The 17,474-nt window shown below is 41.6% G+C and overlaps 1 protein-coding gene across 1 annotated transcript in view; it reads left to right on the top strand.

The window, feature by feature from the left end:
* SORCS3 (sortilin related VPS10 domain containing receptor 3) overlaps positions 1-17,474 on the top strand; it is a 569,211-nt gene that overhangs the window by 282,324 nt on the left and 269,413 nt on the right. The window contains exon 4 of the mRNA XM_057735333.1: positions 16,645-16,803. Coding sequence (XP_057591316.1) covers positions 16,645-16,803 — 159 coding nt within the window. The remainder of the gene's footprint in view (positions 1-16,644; positions 16,804-17,474) is intronic.

The following is a 17,474-nucleotide window of genomic DNA, read 5'->3' as shown; positions in this document are numbered from 1 at the left end:
TAAAATGAACCATTTTAAAGTGAATAATTCAGTGACACTGAATACATTCACCATGTTGTACAACCACCACCTCTATCTAGTTCTGAGACATTTCCTCACCCCCAAAAATCCCTGGAAGCATTAAATTGCCATTTCCTGTTCTTCCCTACCCAATCCCTGGAGACCACCAACTTGCCTATCTCTACGGACTCGCCATTCTGGATATTTCATATAAATGGGGTCATACAATATGTGACCTTTTGTGACCATCTTCTTTCACTTAGCCTCATGTCTTTGAGGTTCATCCACATTGACAGGTTATCAGTACTTCATTCCTTTTTATGGCTGAGTAATGGTCCACGTATATGTACCAGAATTTGCTTATCCATTTATCTGTTGATGAATGTTTGGACTGTTTTCATGTTTTGGCTGCATTCTGTGAACAGTGCTGCTGTGAGTGTGAATGTACATGTATTTGTTTGAGTATCTGTTTTTGATGTGTTTGGGTGTATATCTGGGAGTAGAATTCATGTGTATTATTTGTACCAGATATTCCTTGCCTCCACCCTGCCATGGGGGTTCTCCCCCTGGGGGGATTATATACCTCACCTTAGTGGGAGCAGGCTTGGCCATACGACTTGCTCTGGTCAATGAATTCAGTGAGAGAAGAGGTGACCAGGGCCACTTGTGATCAGAAGCCTTAGGAGCCATCTGGAGGCTCTGCCCTGACTCCTTTCCCTCATCCACAGGTCCTGCAGGGATGCAGCAGCTGCTTCTTCAGGCTGAGTTTATGGAGGCAGGCAGCATGGAGCAGAGCGCTTGGTCTTTTGAGCTCCTTCTGAAAGACACTAACTTGGACTTTGTGGGGGATAAAAAGATGGGAGAAATCTGTCTGCCATGAAGACGCTTATAGTTTCACTATAATTTAAGCAGGTAGTCATAAGCTCTAAAAAGCACTGCAGAGGGAAAAGGGAGGAATCCATGGAGCTTTCTTAGAGGACTTTGGGTTTCGCCTTAAAGGACAGATAGGGTTTAGGTGTACAGAGTATAAAAAAGCCTTCCAGGAAGAGGGATGGGATCAGCAGTGACTTGGAGGTGGCAAAGTAAGATGTCTGGGGAAGAGAGAATTGGCTGACTCTTTTCAAGAGTATAGGCACCCTGGGGACATGGGGTTGGAAAGTTCTCTTGGAACCAGTGAGCGAGGGACAGTGACCTCCAGGCTAATGGGTCTGTTTTCTGTAATCTGACATTGTGTATCCCAAGCATGCATGGTGCTGGGTGACTGTCCCACTGGTCTTTTCGTGTGCTTTAGGGACTGGACTCATCCTTCTGCAACAGTGGACATCAATCTTTACATGTCTGTTTTTACTTCATACATGTCAGCTCTGCAGCCTGAGTGACCTGCCTCCTTCCTCAAACGGATCCTCTGCACTTGTCACCCTCTTGATTGAGAATAACCATTCTCAACCCTACGGGGAGCAGAAGGGAAAGAAAAGCCCTGACATTTGAGTTTGCCAACATTCGTCAGAAGTTTCCAAACAATATTTCTCTTTCTTACTTTCTCCTCTAATGGTGGTGGGGGTGGATGTATTCCTTTTTTGATTTTATAGTGGAGAAGCTTTGAAGTTAAGGAACTAATATATGAGCTAATAAATGGAGTTGGGATGTGAATCTTGTCTTACTGATCGCATTTCTCTTGTGCCCATCCTAGAATCTGGCGCATAAGCAAGTGGGAGCAAATAATGGACCACATGACAGAATGACTAAATGAAAAAGCAGTGGCTGTTTGATTCCAACTCTAAACGTGATGGGATTCTGTGAGGGCTCTCTTTACCATCACAAACACCAGAAGAAATACTCTGGAGCTGTGCTGAGGGTGGTCAGAAGGGTGAGATGAAGTAGCTCTGGTGGAAGTGAGGGGAGCCAACTTTGTGGAGCTCCTGGATGGAGAGGGCTCAGCTAAGAGAATATTCCCATTTATCTCTGGTCCCGCTTCTCTGAACACTTTTCTGGGTGCAGGGAAGTCCTTGGGCCAATCCTTTTCAAGTACATTGCCAAGGGCGTATTCCGGCCCTTGGCTGTGGGATTAGAGCTCTTTGAAAACCATCGCTAGGAAAGGGGGGTTGGGGGGTGGGGGGGAGTGAGGAAAGCAAGCTGAAATGTAATTTCCTCTTTAATACAGACTGTCATTTAGTCTAATAGTATAGAAAATGATTAGATCTTAAAAACCTATAAATTACGTTTGACAACTCTCCGGTTTGCCTCTGCTCTCCCTCTCGGCAATTATACACCACAACAGTGGGCTGTGGCCGAGAGGAGCTCTCTCCGTGTAGTTTGTTTATTGGCTCTTAATGAGAAGCGATTAATCTAAATCACCATAGGGGTGGATCCTTTGCGAGCTTTGGAATCGGAGGTGGCCGTTGGACCTTTTGACAAATGTGCTGCTCTATCCTTAACAACACAAAGTTTGTGAGGGTGTGTGTGGTGCTTTCTTCCCCTGAGCAATGGAGAGAAAACACACACTCAGCAGCAGCAGCAGCAGCAGTCACTTTGGCAAAATATAAAACTGTAACCTTTGGGCACCTCCATCTCAGGTCTTCAGTCTTTCCTCTCCTTCCTCTTCCCACCCTCCCCGACTGCAGCAGCTGGGGCTCCTCATTACATTGTTACCTGGAAGACCCTCTTCTCCATTTATTACTGTTATTGTGGCTTTCTGCCCCCTGCTTGTCTGGGGACCACCCAGCTCAGGATGAAGGATCCTTACAGAGAGTACCTGCCTGGCCAAATTGCCAACTCTCTGCCTCCTCCCCTCCTGCTTCACATAGGGAAAGAGAGGAAGCACCGCCGGACAACCCAACACCCTGAAAACCCCAGAGGAAAAAAAACACACACCTTCTGACTGGGGCTCTTTTGTTTGGGGAGAATGGGGTCAAATTTGCAAAAGAAGGGATGGAAACCAAAGGGGGAGGATGGTGGACAAAAACCTACGGAGTCTCTCCTGCTCTCTGTTTGAGTCTTTTCTGCTCGGTGTTTACAAGCACTCTGTTGTTCCCTTGCTGTGTCCTCTCACTGTCCTTCACTGTGTCACCAGTACGGAGCACAGCAAGGAGAGAACACTCAACTTGGGAGGTCAAGTTCTGGGTTTGAGCCCCAGTTTTCATACTCGGTGACCAGCTGTGACCTCTGCAGGTCACTTGGCGCAGGCTCTGTGTTCCCTTGCCTCTGGGATGGGGTGTGGTAGGCGGAATAAATGGCCTCCTGGAGACACCTTAATCTCTGAAATAGGAATAGTCATATCTGTGACTATGTTAGGTTACATGACAAGGGGGAATTCAAGTTCTAGATGGAATTAAGGTTGTCCATCCTCCGATGTTAAAATATTTGACTGTTATTTGCCTTTCTCTCCCCTGCCTGTCTGGAAACCGCCTGGCACAGGCCGGTGATCACTGCAGAGAGTACCTGCCTGGCATACTTGCCAAGGGAGCCCTCTGGATTCTCCAGGTGGACCATTGTAATCACAAGGGTCCTTAAAAGTGGTGTGGACGAAGAATATTGCCTGCTGTATCAGTAAACAGAAGATGTTGTGGCCATCGAGCCACTGTTGTCAACCCTGACGTACACCCTGAAAGGATTCAGGTTGGAGAAAAACAGCATGCTGGCCCTAGATAATTACGGTGCATATCAAAGGAGTGATTTCAATGAGCCCAGACTGTTGCATCTTCCCATACACAGAAAAGCACTACATTCATTAACTTGAGATGTCTGTGTTTTCTTTAATTAACAGCAGTCTTTTGATGTTCTGAGGACCTGGTTTTTGTTGCATAAATTCTTATGTATCCTGGTTCCTCCCTTACCTCTTCACAGCAGTCCCTCTGAGCTATCTGAGGCTGTCTCCCAGGTTTAAGTCCTCAGCAAGTCATCCGAATAAAACACAATTCTCAGCTTTTAGGTTGTGCTTTTTTTTTTTTTTTTTTAGTCGACAGTTTGTAAGAGGAAAGAAGAGTCAGAGGGATGTGATCTGAGAAAGACTGGACAGGCTGTTGCTAGCTTTGAAGATGGAAGGGGGCTTGAAGCTAAGGGGTGGGGGGAGGCTCTAGAAGCTGGAAAAGGCAAGAAAACAGATTCTCACCTAGAGCCTGCAGGAAGGAATGCAGCCCTGCTGACACCTTGACTTCAGCCCCCTGAGACCCATTTTGGGCATCTGACATCCCAAACTGTAAGATAATAAAATTACATTGTTTTAAACCATTAAGCTTGTGCTAATTTGTTTCCAGCCACAGGAAACTAATACAGTGGGTAGTAATGCCTGCCCTGCCTTCCTTGGGGAGCGGGCTGAGGGGAAAATAGCTGTGGAAGGACTTGGCAAAATATAAAAGGCAATGCCACTCGAAGGCCTTGATATTAACTCCACCTGAAGGTGAAGAGAGGCAGACAGAGCAGGTGTCTTGAGCTGGGGGTGGAAAGCACAGGTCAAGGATCTGCCCAGCTCCTTGAAGGGTCTGGTTCCTTTTCATTTTCACTCTTTCTGGGAGCTGAATGTCTCTGCCTGGGCTAATGGGCTCAGTGCCACCATTTCCTTTCCTTAGGACGGTTTCTGCCCTGGTGAGGGACTGTGAGGCACCACTGGTTAGGACAGCCTGGCTTTTCAGTGGTCCATTGGCCCGGAGGGGTGCTGCCTCAGAAAGTCACCTTGCTCCCTGTTGATCACATCCAGCATCTAGCTGTATGTGAGCCCATCCCTGCCCCTTGTAAGTGTGGGCAGTGATGGGGGTGAGGAGTTGAGTTCTAACTCTCACTTGCGTTCACATGGTCATCATTATTCTTGGACCAGGAGGTGTCCCCAGAATGGAGTGACCTCTTTTCTGAGGCTACTGAAACTCTCCACTGCATAGTCTCGTCTAACTAGACCAGGACATAGCTTATTGCCAAGCATATTTACTCCCCTGACTGTTTTTCTCGGGATAACCTCGTGCTTGTCTTGCCTTTCCTAACGAGAATAATTATTCCCAAGTTGCTAATCCCCATAGGGTTAAGTCCCTGAAAACTGCCTAGGCTGAAGGCTTCTAATATGAAGAATTCAAGATCCAATGGGAAAAATAGGATTAGCAGGTGAATTTAGAAAAGTCCTTGGGCCTTTTTTATAATGTTCAGTGAATGAAATACTAAAGCTAACACACTAAGTAAATACTGTATCAGTGACAATCTGCAATTCTTAAATTAGTCATCATGGGTACTGTGCAATTAATTTCCATTTACCATCCCTTATGCACTAGAATCTTTTCAGGACCTACCTCCCCCGCAGCTTCAACAAGATGCTTATAAATTAGGTTTGTTTTGTGGTAGATCATATGCATGCTGGTGAGCGTTTTTTCTTTGTCTCTTCTTATAGTCATTGCCTTTCTGATTTTAGGATTTTGAGTAGAGATTCTTAACTCTGGGGTTCCACCGTGGTCTCACATGTGCACAGTAGCAAGTTGGATGCTCAAAACAGCAGATAGTGTAGATGATCTTGATGCAGCTAGTTTAATATTTCTCAAAACCTTTCCCAGTACACCTGGTTATGATCGATGCCTGTGACAACATTGTCCCAAATCCTGTGCCTTCGTCCCGTCTAACCTGTGTCTCAGCATCCTCCGTCTGATCTCAGGAGTACATGTCTGGGTTTTCATCTTTCTTTAATGCTCCTAAGATGGAGAGAGACCAAATAAACAAACCAAAGACCCTCAGATCAAACCATAACAAAACATTACAAATAATTCAACAAAAATAATGAAAATAACTTCCAACCCAATCCTATAGATTTCATTTTTTTTAAATTATGAAACTTCTTTTTCCATCTCTCCCAGGATTAGACTTGCTTTCTTAAAAATATAAGAATTAAGTATCTTGCAAAAGAAATCTAATTTATAACATGGCCATCAATGTATTAACTTGTCTGTGTTAGACTTTGACAAAAGGGGAACTAGAGTAACAGAGAGACTACTGCCCTGAGAGATAGTTACTGCAGGTGGGGCTGGTGATGCCTGGGCTGCCAGTGGGCAGTGCTTCACGTAAAGATTTGTTGACAGTTCTTCCTGAGATGGAGCCAGCTTCTCTGGCCAGGGCACTGGTTAAGCCACAAATCCAATGCAGTGAACATTTGGTCAAGCAAACTTAGAAACCCTCGAGTGACCTTCACTCAGCCATACATCAGATATTTATTAAGTATGTGCTTCACTGAACCCAGCAAAGACCAGGGGATGTGATATCAGTGACACTCTCTGCCGTTAAGGAACTTGACATCTAGGTGGCAAAGGAAGATTAATACAGATGAAACAAAAAGTAACTAATATGTTAAAATATATAAATGTACTTATAACTTTTTGCATATTTTAAGCAGGAAGCCGTAGTTCAGTGCGATAACAAATTTGCCAGTGGAGTTCATGGAAAGTAGAGATCGTTCTGCTGGAGCTTTTGAGAGGCTTCACAGAAGGGAGGGAATTAAAAAGGGCCTGGAAAGGAGGCATGGACAAGGGAGGATGCCGGGCTTTCTAGGTAGGTGAGGAACATTAGCAAAGATAGGAATGTTAGGTAGAAGAGTGGCCATAGTTATTTGAAAGGAAAAAAAAAAACTTTTAGGGACTGCATGGCTAGGGTATATGGTTGGGCTGTAGAGATCAAGCCTGACAACAATAGGGGGGGCCCATTTATGAGGTGTCTGAGTTGCCAGAGTTGGTTTTCATGGCCTGTCGAGAGTACTGGAGTTTCTTGTGGAGAGGAAATGCCATGATCATACTCAGAGCCGGGCTGGGGGTGAGCTGTCATGCAGTGCAAGGTGGGCTGGATGGTTTACAGCATGGGTGGGGTAGACGGATATCAGGGATTCCTGCTGGAGAGGAGATCAGGACTTACACTCCCTGAGCTGGGAGGTGCTCCTGCTGCTATGTGCAGTGAGGTACCCTCGCTGCCCCGCCCTCACCCGTGCCTGTGCTGCACTCTGAGAGATGTTCACAGTGTGGACAGATATTTGTCCAGCTTTTCAGTTTTTCCAAGGGCAGCCAATGGGTAGCATAATCCTGTGGGATTCTCGAAAGGGCTAGTGGGAAAGTGTGTGTGTGTGTGTGTATAAAGAGAGACATTATTATAAAGTTAATATCTGCTCATTGCAGAATAGCAGAATATTAGGGAAAAAATAGAAAAGTGTAAAGAAAAAAATGAAAATGACTCCTAATCTTGCTGCAGAGTAATAACGCCTGTTAAACATGTAGTGAATTTTTCCTTCACGTTGTTCATTTGTGCAAAAATATGGGCATGAGATAAAAACAATTATTAACGAATTTGAGATTATGCCTTATGTGTTTTCAGCCTGCTTTTTATGCACTGCTTCCACATATAATTATTTTTCATGTGTCGTAAAACTATTTGAATTCATACTTAATAGCTGCATAATATTCCATTGAATGGATTTAGCCTACTTGATTTAATTATTCTTTCTGATATTTGGGTTGTTTCCAATGTTTTATTGTTATAAATAATGCTGAGATGAACACACAGGTGCATAAGCCTTTTATTGGGTCCCTGATGGTTTCCTTGGACAGATTCCTAGAAGAGAAATTACAGGGTCAAAAGTATGAATATTTATGAGTCTTGTTCCATATTGCCACGTTGCTTTCCAGAACGGTCATGCTAATGTCTGCTTGCATCAACACTGTCTGCCTGCCTCACTCCACTGCCTTTGCCATGGTCACCAATATCCTCCACATTGCTAGATTCAGTGGTCAGTTCTCCAGAACTCATCTTACCTGTCAGCTGCATTTGACATTATTGGACAGTCTTTTCCTGATACACTTTCTTTCCTTGGTTTCAGGGTTTTGAGGACACCATACTCTCTGAGTTTTCCTTCCCCTCCTCACACTCCACTTCTGGTCCCTCCTTATCTCTTTGACCCTTAAACAGTATGCTAGAGCCCAGATCTCAGACTCTTTTCTATCTATATTTGCTCTCTCTGTGATTTCCAGATTCAAATCTCTAAATGCTGTTCAAACACTGAAGTCTCCTAAATTCGGCCAGCTCACTCTATCCACTGTCTACTCATCAGCCCCTTTGGATGTCTAATAGGCATCTGAAACCTAGCCTTTTCAAAATCATATTCCTCATTTCCGAAGCCCCCAATCTGCTTCTCCCATAAGCTTTTCTATCTCATAAATGCCAGTTCTGTTTTCCCACTTGTTCAGGACAAAAACCTACCTGACCGTTTGAGTTATTTCCAATTTTTGATCATGATAAGCAACACTGAGGTGAACATACAGGTAGAAAACTTTTTAGTGGGACTCCTCACTTTCTCTTACTCCCTACGACTCATATGTAAGCAGAGCTTTTTAACTTTATACGAACAGATGGACCACATCTCAGTAACTGAGATAGCACTCCAGCATCAGCCTCTCCCACCTGGATCATTTCAGTGGCCTCCTGCTGGTCTCTCTGATTCTTTCCCTGCTCATCCCCACCTCCCACAGTGCTCTATGCAGCCAGAGTGAAAGGATCAAAATACAAGCCATAGCCTGCAGTGCCCTGCTCGAGGCCCGCCAGTGCTTTCACATCACTCGGGATAAAGTCCGGGTGCTCATATCACCTACTGCTCCCATGTTCAACTCTTTATCTCCCTTCGCTTTGTTCTAGCTCAGTGGGCTCCTACATCCTTTCTGAAATGTCCCCTTCTCAGTGAGGCCTTTCCTGACCCTGCTATTCAAACTTTGGACCCTCCCCTTCAGTACTTCCTGTCTCCTTTCCTGATTTATTTTAATCTAAAGGACTCATCACCATCTGATAAGCTACATATTTTACCTCTTTGTTTTTGGTTTATTTCCCCCCTCAGTAGGATACAAGCTTTCTGAGGGCAGGGGTTTTCATTTGGTTTGATTATTGCTAGTCCTTGTAGTAGAGCCTGGTATGAAGTAGAGACTGTAAATAATGGTTGAAAGAATAGTGTTTATGCTTCCGATTAGTTTTCAGATTTTCTTAGCACATTGTTTTATCTCATCTCTTGTCTAATTTTATATTTTTCTTTCTGTGTTTTTTTTTAATTGTGGTAAATACACATAACATATAGTTTACCATCTTAACCATTTTTAAATGTACATTTCAGTAGTGTTACGTATATTCACATTGTTGTGCAGCTAGACTCCAGAACTCTTTCCATCTGGTGAAACTATACCCATTAAACAACAACTCCCCATTCTCTGTTTCACCCAGCTTCTGGCAACCATTATTCTGCTTTCTGTCTCTATGAATTTGACTAGTGTAGGTACTCTAGTGGAAATCATATAGTGTTTGTCTTTTTATAACCGGCTTACTTCACTTAACATAATGTCTTTACATTTAATCCATGTTGTAGCATGTGTCAGAATTCCCTTCCTTTTTAAGACTGAATAATATTCCATTATATGTATATACCACATTTTGTTTATCTGTTCCTCCATCAGTGGACACTGGGTTACTTCCACATTTTGGCTATTGTTAATAATGGTTTTATAAACATGGATGTACAAATACCTCTTCGAGATCCTGTTTTCAATTCTTTAGGGCATATATCTAGAGGTGAAAAGGCTGGATCATATGTAATTCCATTTTTTATTTTTTGAGGAACTACTATACTGTTTTCCAAAGCAGCTGCACCATTTTTAATTCCCGTCAACAATGCACAAGGGTTCCAATTTCCCCAAATCCTCATTGAATATATATTATATGTATTTTTTTTTTGAAAAAGTCCATTCAAGTCCTTTTCTCATTTTTTGCATTGTTTTTTTGTTGTTGTTGATTTGGGATTTATATATATATATTTTTTCCCCAATTGGCCTCCATGATTGTTGCTTTACTGGTGATGCTTGAGTTAAATTCTGAAGGACAAGTAGAAATATGCTTAATATAATGGGAGTGGAAAGGTGGGGAATCTAATCTTGGCAAAGAGAAGAGAGTGTATAAATGGTAATAGGTGAAAGGGACATGCATGTGAATATAAATATGCATTGATGTTCTATCTGAAAAATGTGTATGTAGTTTACATATTTTTGTCAAGTGTGTGTTTACATATATACACTTATAAATGCACAAATATCATGACAAGGCTTCTCAATAGCAACACTATTGACGTTTTGGGCTAGGTAATTATTTGCTGTCCAGTGCTATCCTGTGCATTGTAATTATTTAGCAGCATCCCTGGCCTCTACCCACTAGATGCCAGTTACTCTCTTCCCTGCCCCCAGCTACCACAATTAAAATGTCTGCAGGGAGGGGGAATGGATGAAATAGGTAAAGGGGATCCTAGGTACAAAGTTCCAGCTATAAAATAAGTCAGTCATGGGGGATGTAATGTACACATAGAGAATGCGGTCAATAATATTGTAACAACTTTGTATGATCACAGGATGGTATCTGGTATTATTGCAGTGATCATGTCAAAATGTATAAAAATACAAATCACCATGTTGTATACATGAAATTAATATAATATTTTATGTTAATTATAATTCAATAGAAAAAAATGTTTCTATACATTACTAAATGTCCCCTGAGGGCAATCCCTTTTCTTGCCAGCTGTAACCTCTGCTGTAAGAGGAGATGTTAGGTACAGAGATAGATAGATAGATAGATAGATAGATAGATAGATAGATAGATAGATAGATAGTGGGGAGTGTAATACTGGTATATTGTTATATTGTAATTAAGAGCCTTATCTGTAACAGGCTCTATTTGTGTGTAAGTCAATAGTCAACATATTGATTATGTCAGTAGGTTTAGGGGTCAGCCTAAAGAATATCTCTTATATTCTTTGTAAGCTTGTATTGATATTATTGTTATTTCTTACTGAGAACTAACTGTGCTAAGAGTCTCCCATTAGGACTAAATTATACAGTAAATTATAGCATTCCTCCTTTTCTATTCAGAGGAAGTCTACTTACTCCTAATCAAAGACTGTTTTCAAAGCATTGAACTACAATTTGTTTCCTTTGCAATTCTGGGATCTCTGGCAGAGTGAGAAGCTGAGAAACCTATAGCTTTCATCCCATTTTATAGATTGCACACAGGAGTAACAGAGAGCATGGCAACTGAATAAAGTAACATAGTTATTAATTTCACGATTTGGGTATTATAAAACTCACCCAGCAGCAGGAAGGTGGGCATTCTGGAAAGATTTCTGGGGAGGATTTTGACATCTCCAATATTAATTTTTTTTAGCTCTTTATTGGAGTATAATTGCTTTACACTGTTGTGCCAGTTTCTGCTGTACAACAAAGTGAATCAGCTGTATTTATACATATATACCCATATCCCTTCCCTCCCTTCCTATCTCACCTCTCTAAGTCATCACCCATCATCGAGTTGATCTCCCTGTGTTATGCAGCAGCCTCCCACTAGCTATCTATTTTACATTTGGTAGTGTATATATGTCAGTGCTACTATATTAATTTTGACTGGTTTAGACACAAATAAGCTTAAAGGCTTTTGAAAATCTAAGTTGCCAAATCCCAGCCCCTGCCTGATTTCTGACTTCCATCTGTGTCTTTTGTAATTTGTAACCTGCCATTAAAATTAGGGCCACCATTATTCAACTTTCCAAGGAATTTCCTGCAAAAAGAATTATGGGTCCAAAAAAAAAAAAAGATAGTGCACCATCTGTATGTTGATAAACTATAAAACTTGTCCATCTCTAATCTGAGATGCAGACAGTTCATGTACTGTGAATGACCAAATCCATAGAGACAGATTGTATGAGGTTCTTACCCCTAAGGCAGTGGTGTGTTTGTGTTTAGTTCCTTCATGGGCCAGAGCCTCCCCGGAAGAGATGAGAGTGGTTAAAGTGCAATGGTATTTAATGAATTGACAATTACCTACCGATTGGTATTCATTTTGGCAGTGTTGATATTTCCTTATTAGTGTGTTTTTCTTAAAATGTTACCAGGAATGTAAAATGCATGTAAAAGATAGTTTTGTTCTCCCCCATCCTTTCATGTTGTTTTTTTTTAATTGTGGTAATAAAGTGCATAATGTGAGATCTACCCTCTTATCACAGTCTTCCAGCTGCGCAGTGCAGTGCTGTTAACTATAAGCACAGCGTTGTACAGCACATCTCTAGAACTTGATCATCTTGCAGGCCTGAAGCTTTCTACCCATTGAACAGCAGCTCCCCTTTACCCCCACCACCCATCCCTTTGGTTTTTATCTACAAAACTCAGGGAGCCAAGATGAAGGCAGATGATCCCCAAATCTCCAACCTGCTTGGCATCACTTCTGACTTCAGTTGTGCTCTTATCCTGGGTGATTTATAGATAAAACGTTCAAGTTTCTTTAGCGGTTATGGCCCTGTTCTAAGCTCCTTAATCATCATCTCATTTAATCCTCTCAAAAGCATTGTGAGTTAGATACAATTATTATCTGCTTTTTTCATAGATGAGATAACTGATTGGAAAAACTGGCTAATATCCTCACTTTTACACATGAAGTATCAGACTGAAGATTTGAACTCAAGACACCTGCCTGCCAGAGCCTATGGCATTAATAACTCTGCTCAACCCCTTCTCCTCTTCCAGCACATGCACACACACACTGCAGATCTTATGTCAAGACAAGCTAGATAAAGAATAAAAGCAAACTGAAGCAAAAGCAAAACAAAACAAAACAAAAAATCTCCAGTGGGAACTCTTTCCTGTTCATATTATCAAAATCACATAAATGTAGAATTTGCAGTTGTCTAAACAGGTATTGGCATAAGCATTATATGTATAGACCTGCAATTAAAGATTCAAAGGCAAGGGGTGTAATTTCTTTGAGTCTGTAAGATCAAACTATCACAACTCTATCAAGAGTCACACACCTATTTCATAAATTTAATCCACAGACGTATTTAAAGTGAGTATAATTTTTTTGTAACAATCTCATTTAAACATTTTAAGGAAAGGTGTGCACTTTCCTTTTAAACATTAAAAGTCCAGAAAATCGGCATGGCTCTTACCACTCCTTGTCTTGCTTTATTTGCTTCGCTCACTTAGTTTACCTGCTTTGCCCTCTTAGGCATTTGACTTTGAAATCCCTTCTTCCCAGTAACAATTTGGGTGGACATATACAGTATACATATTTTACTTTGAGGCTTAACATCTGCTGTGGCTTTGCTTTCTGATTCTGTTTATTCAATATTATGGTTCTCTCTTTTTCTTTCTTTTTTTTTTTTTCTGTAGCACTAACAATCTATTTCCCCTTTGTATTCCTGTTTCTTTTAATTCTTCATGTCCTCTTGGCCAAAGGTGAGTATGAGTCAGAGGAGGAAATGGGCTTTTTTGAAACTGATTTTTGTATGTGGGTATCTTAGAGATGCTTAAAAAAGAGTAAAGAGCTGCTTCTCTGGCTTTCCCTTGTCCCTTGGTAAAGATGACAAAGTGCTAAGATTTAAAGGTCCAGAAAAGCATTAGTGTTAGTACGTGTGTGTGGCTGGAGGTGGTGACATTTGAGCCTATCAGAGGAGGTAATAGGCAAGTTGCTTCCCTCCTCTCAGCCTCAGTTTCTTTACCTGTAAAATGCAAGTAATGATACATCACATAATTTGTCTGAGGTTTCGATAAAATACCCTAAGTGCCCAGCACAGTTTAAAAATCCCAAAGTGGTAGGTTTCTATGTCCCTCCTTCCATTCTTCTCAGGCACTAGGATTGAATAGACACAGCCAGTGATATCAAAGTATATAAAAGGATTTGTGATGAGAATGTCAGAGAAAAGTTGCAATAAAAATATACTCTTGCCAACAAAAGTGCCCTAAAACTAACACACAATGTCAATACACCTTCTATATAAATGCATTCCTGTATGAGTGCATGCATATATGTGCCCCAGCGATGTATGTGTGTATGTGTCCACATATATATGCAGCATTTGTGTGCAGATTAGTGTGTTTGTGTGTGCAAGTATGTAGTGTGTGTGCGGGAAGAAACAGGGCTGAAAGAAGAGAGTACATTGCCTTAGATGTTTGATGGTAACACTTATTCAATATATTGTAACTCATGGTATATAAAATAAAGTTCGTTTATGATGTTGGTCTTATCTTCTAATTAAAATCATAGGCATGAAGCTTCTTTATACCTGCATAAAATAAGCAGTTAATTTCTCTGCACCAGGGGAGAAATGATTTCATTGCCTGTTATGTAGCCCATCAGTACGTGGTGGGAAGCAAGAGAGGGCAGTTATGAAAGCTTCATTCTTTCCCAGTATATTTGTCCTCTCAGACTCTGCAAGGAGCATGGATGTATCCTCTGAGGTTTTTTCGAGGACAGCAGGGGTGCTTTTACCAGTAGTCCCTACCCTTCACAGTGCCAAGGCAGGAGAAAGTTATTCTGTCTGTGAATAACCCTTCTGAGAGCTTTCCCCTTAGATTATTCACATATGAACAAACAAACAAACAAAAAACTATACTGCATCCATTTCTCAAAAACTTGCTGATAACTAGTAATAACTTATTTCAATGAAGGCAAAGCAAATATTTGAGAATAAGAAAGTAAGCTTGTCTTAGAAGCTATAAAAGATTAAAAGAGGAAAATGACTCTAAATCTTAGCAGTTAAAGGCATTGAATTTGTTTAAAACTTACTTTATAATACTAATATGTGCTATGGGTATATTTTTTTAAAATCCCACTGTTCAATAGTTTTATTTTATAAGGTATGGAAATGTTTTTCTTTTTGGCTTTACTTGGTACTTTGGCCCCGATGGTGCAGACTGTGTGTAGCAGTAGCCCTAACCACTGGTGGGGGTACAGCCCAAGGCAGGACACATTATTAGAGGAAATAAACTCATTTGCTCATTCAGTCACTGAGCAAACACTAGGAACTCGAAGAAGTTGGGTTGAGCAGGTGATAAAGGTCAAAAGGGCTGTGTTGCTGATGGAACCAAACACATACCCAAGGGGCTGATTATGCCAGGCTATTTTAAGAATTTTAGAATCTAAGAAGATCAAAGGTAAGCCATTGAATGGTTTTAGATTATTCTGGCCACAGTGTGCAAAGTGAATTGAAGGGGATACTGGTTGAAGCTGTGAGACTGGCTAGGAGTGTCTTACAGGAACCCAGCACAGAGATGGTCATATTTTGGACTAAGGCAATCACAATGGGCAGGGAGAGAGTGGATCTGATTTCGGAGTTAATTAGTAGGTAAAATACGCAGAGCTTAGAGACTAGTTAATTATAGGAGGTGAATGGAAAAGCGGAATTAGGGATGAATCTCTCAGGCATTCGGCTTCACGTGGGTAGTTAGTGGAAATACTCACTGAATCAGGAAACACTGGGGAGGAGCAGGGCTTGGATGAGGTACATCCTGGGACATGCTGAGTTTCAGGTGTTGTGCGACATCCACATAGAAAGTGGTACCAGGCAGCTGAGTCTTCAAGTCCGAAACTCAGAGGAGACCTCAGATTGGCATTTAATTTATGAGTCGTCTCCAGAAAGGTGGTAATGAAAAAAATAAATAAAAGTTTGAATATAAGAGGTCACTGAGGAACAGTGTGTCAAGTGAAAAGAGAAGGTCAAAACTGAGGGCTGAGGAATGGTCATATTATAAGGATAATCAGAGAAAGTTGAGTGTTCAAAAGAAGTAGAAAGGAAAACCAGATGCGTATGGTGTTACAGAAGCCCCTGGAAGAGAACGCTTCCAGAAGGACGGAATTGTCAGTGGTGATAAAGACTGCTAAGAGTTTAACTAAGGGACAGGTAGGTCTGAGTGTCACAGTATCTGTTGGATTTAAATACTGGAGAGTCACTTACACCTTTAGTGGGACCAGTGCTACTGAGGTCCTGTGAGTAGAAGTAAAATTGCAAGGACCCGAGGGGCTTCTGAGTTCTGCAAGGTCGATAGTAAACATAGCTATCGCTTGTCAAGAATATGCATTATGCCAAGTGTTCAAAGCCAGTTCTGGTATCATCAGACCCAGTTATTGTTGAAGACATCAAGGCCTCTAGAGGTTAAGTAGCTTTCCAAGGTGACAGTATCACAGAGAAGTGTTGGGACTTGAACCTGCTCTCTTGGATGCTAAAGCCTTTTACACTGCACCACTCTGTCCACTTGGCTTGGGGAGGACAAACTTTGTTGAGCATTAGTATTTGTTCCAAAGGCCTTTGGGGATATGTGCTTCAGAAAATATCTAGGGCATAAGGATCATGAAACCACTTAAATCAATTAAAGCACTAAAACAGTTTAGAAAGAACAAAACAGTGGAATCTCTCTCATGACTAAAGAGCAGTAAGAGCAGTAGAGTGACGAAGAGTGACGTGGAGAATTGACGGACGGAATCGGAGGAGGCAGAGGTGTGATGGTCCTAAAGTCAGGGGACAGAGGACCATAAGAATAAACTTCCGGTACTTAAAAGTACAAGTACAAACATCAAACATGAAAGTATTTAAAAGATGGACATCAAAACAAATGAAGCCTCATCTGTATGCAGACCTAACTTTGCACAGTATTTTAGCTCAATTCAGCAATGAAGGCCTAAATCAGGAAAAAAAAAAAAACTACCAATATTTCATCTAGCGGCCCAGATGCCCCTTTCTGTGCTGTGATATACAAGTACAGATGACTTTATATTTATGTTTTAATTTCTTGTATTTATTCTCTCCTACTAACTCTGTCTATATTTTCTCCTCTCCCCTTGCTTTAGATCATGCTTCTTAGTGATCCTGAGATGGAGAGCAGCATATTGATTAGCTCAGATGAAGGGGCGACCTATCAGAAACACCGGCTCACCTTCTACATCCAGAGTCTGCTCTTTCACCCCAAGCAAGAGGACTGGGTGCTGGCCTACAGTCTGGATCAAAAGGTGAGCAAATACTGCTTTCATTCATGCCCTGTCACTCAGGTCCTGCCTGGTGAAAAGCACTTGCTTGGTCCCTCCAAACGCTGGAGGGGATTCAATGACATTGCATCGTTCCCACCAAGCTGATTGTGCTAGCAGCAGCTAACTCTCCTTTCTAGTCTTTAATACAGTATCAAACTCTTCAGGCGGGTATAGTTCTTGTATTGACAGTGTTATTTGTCACTTCACAGGTTTAAGTTGGTTTTCTCTGTGATTTTAGTCACTTGACCTTTAAAACAACCCTGTGCTGTATGTAGGAAATGTGTGTTCGTAATAGTGTCATGGAGATTGTAGTAAAGAACAGTGCAGAAAAGCCAAGGTGCTTGTTCAAACACACTTAGCTAGTAGCTGGAGGAGCCAGGGCTTGGATGCTCGTTGTCAGACTCCAGGTCTAGGCATATCCCATCACACCATGCTGCTTTGAATTGGAATTTACCATTGTTCTCAGTTTAGCAAAGGGAGGAAAGCCTCAAACATGTCCATTTTATTGTTTTCTAAAAGCTCATCCAAGATAGAGTGGCCCAGGGGGTCCTCCCCTTTGAGCTTCAGATCCATACATCCAGCTGTGTACTTGACCTCGTCTCCTGTATGTCTCAGAAGCTTCTCAATTCAGCATATTCCAAAAATGAACTCTT

Source organism: Hippopotamus amphibius, chromosome 5 (genome assembly GCF_030028045.1).
Source record: "Hippopotamus amphibius kiboko isolate mHipAmp2 chromosome 5, mHipAmp2.hap2, whole genome shotgun sequence".
NCBI lineage: Eukaryota > Metazoa > Chordata > Mammalia > Artiodactyla > Hippopotamidae > Hippopotamus > Hippopotamus amphibius.
Note: the sequence above shows the minus strand (reverse complement) of the source record. Positions and strands in the feature narration are given on the sequence as shown.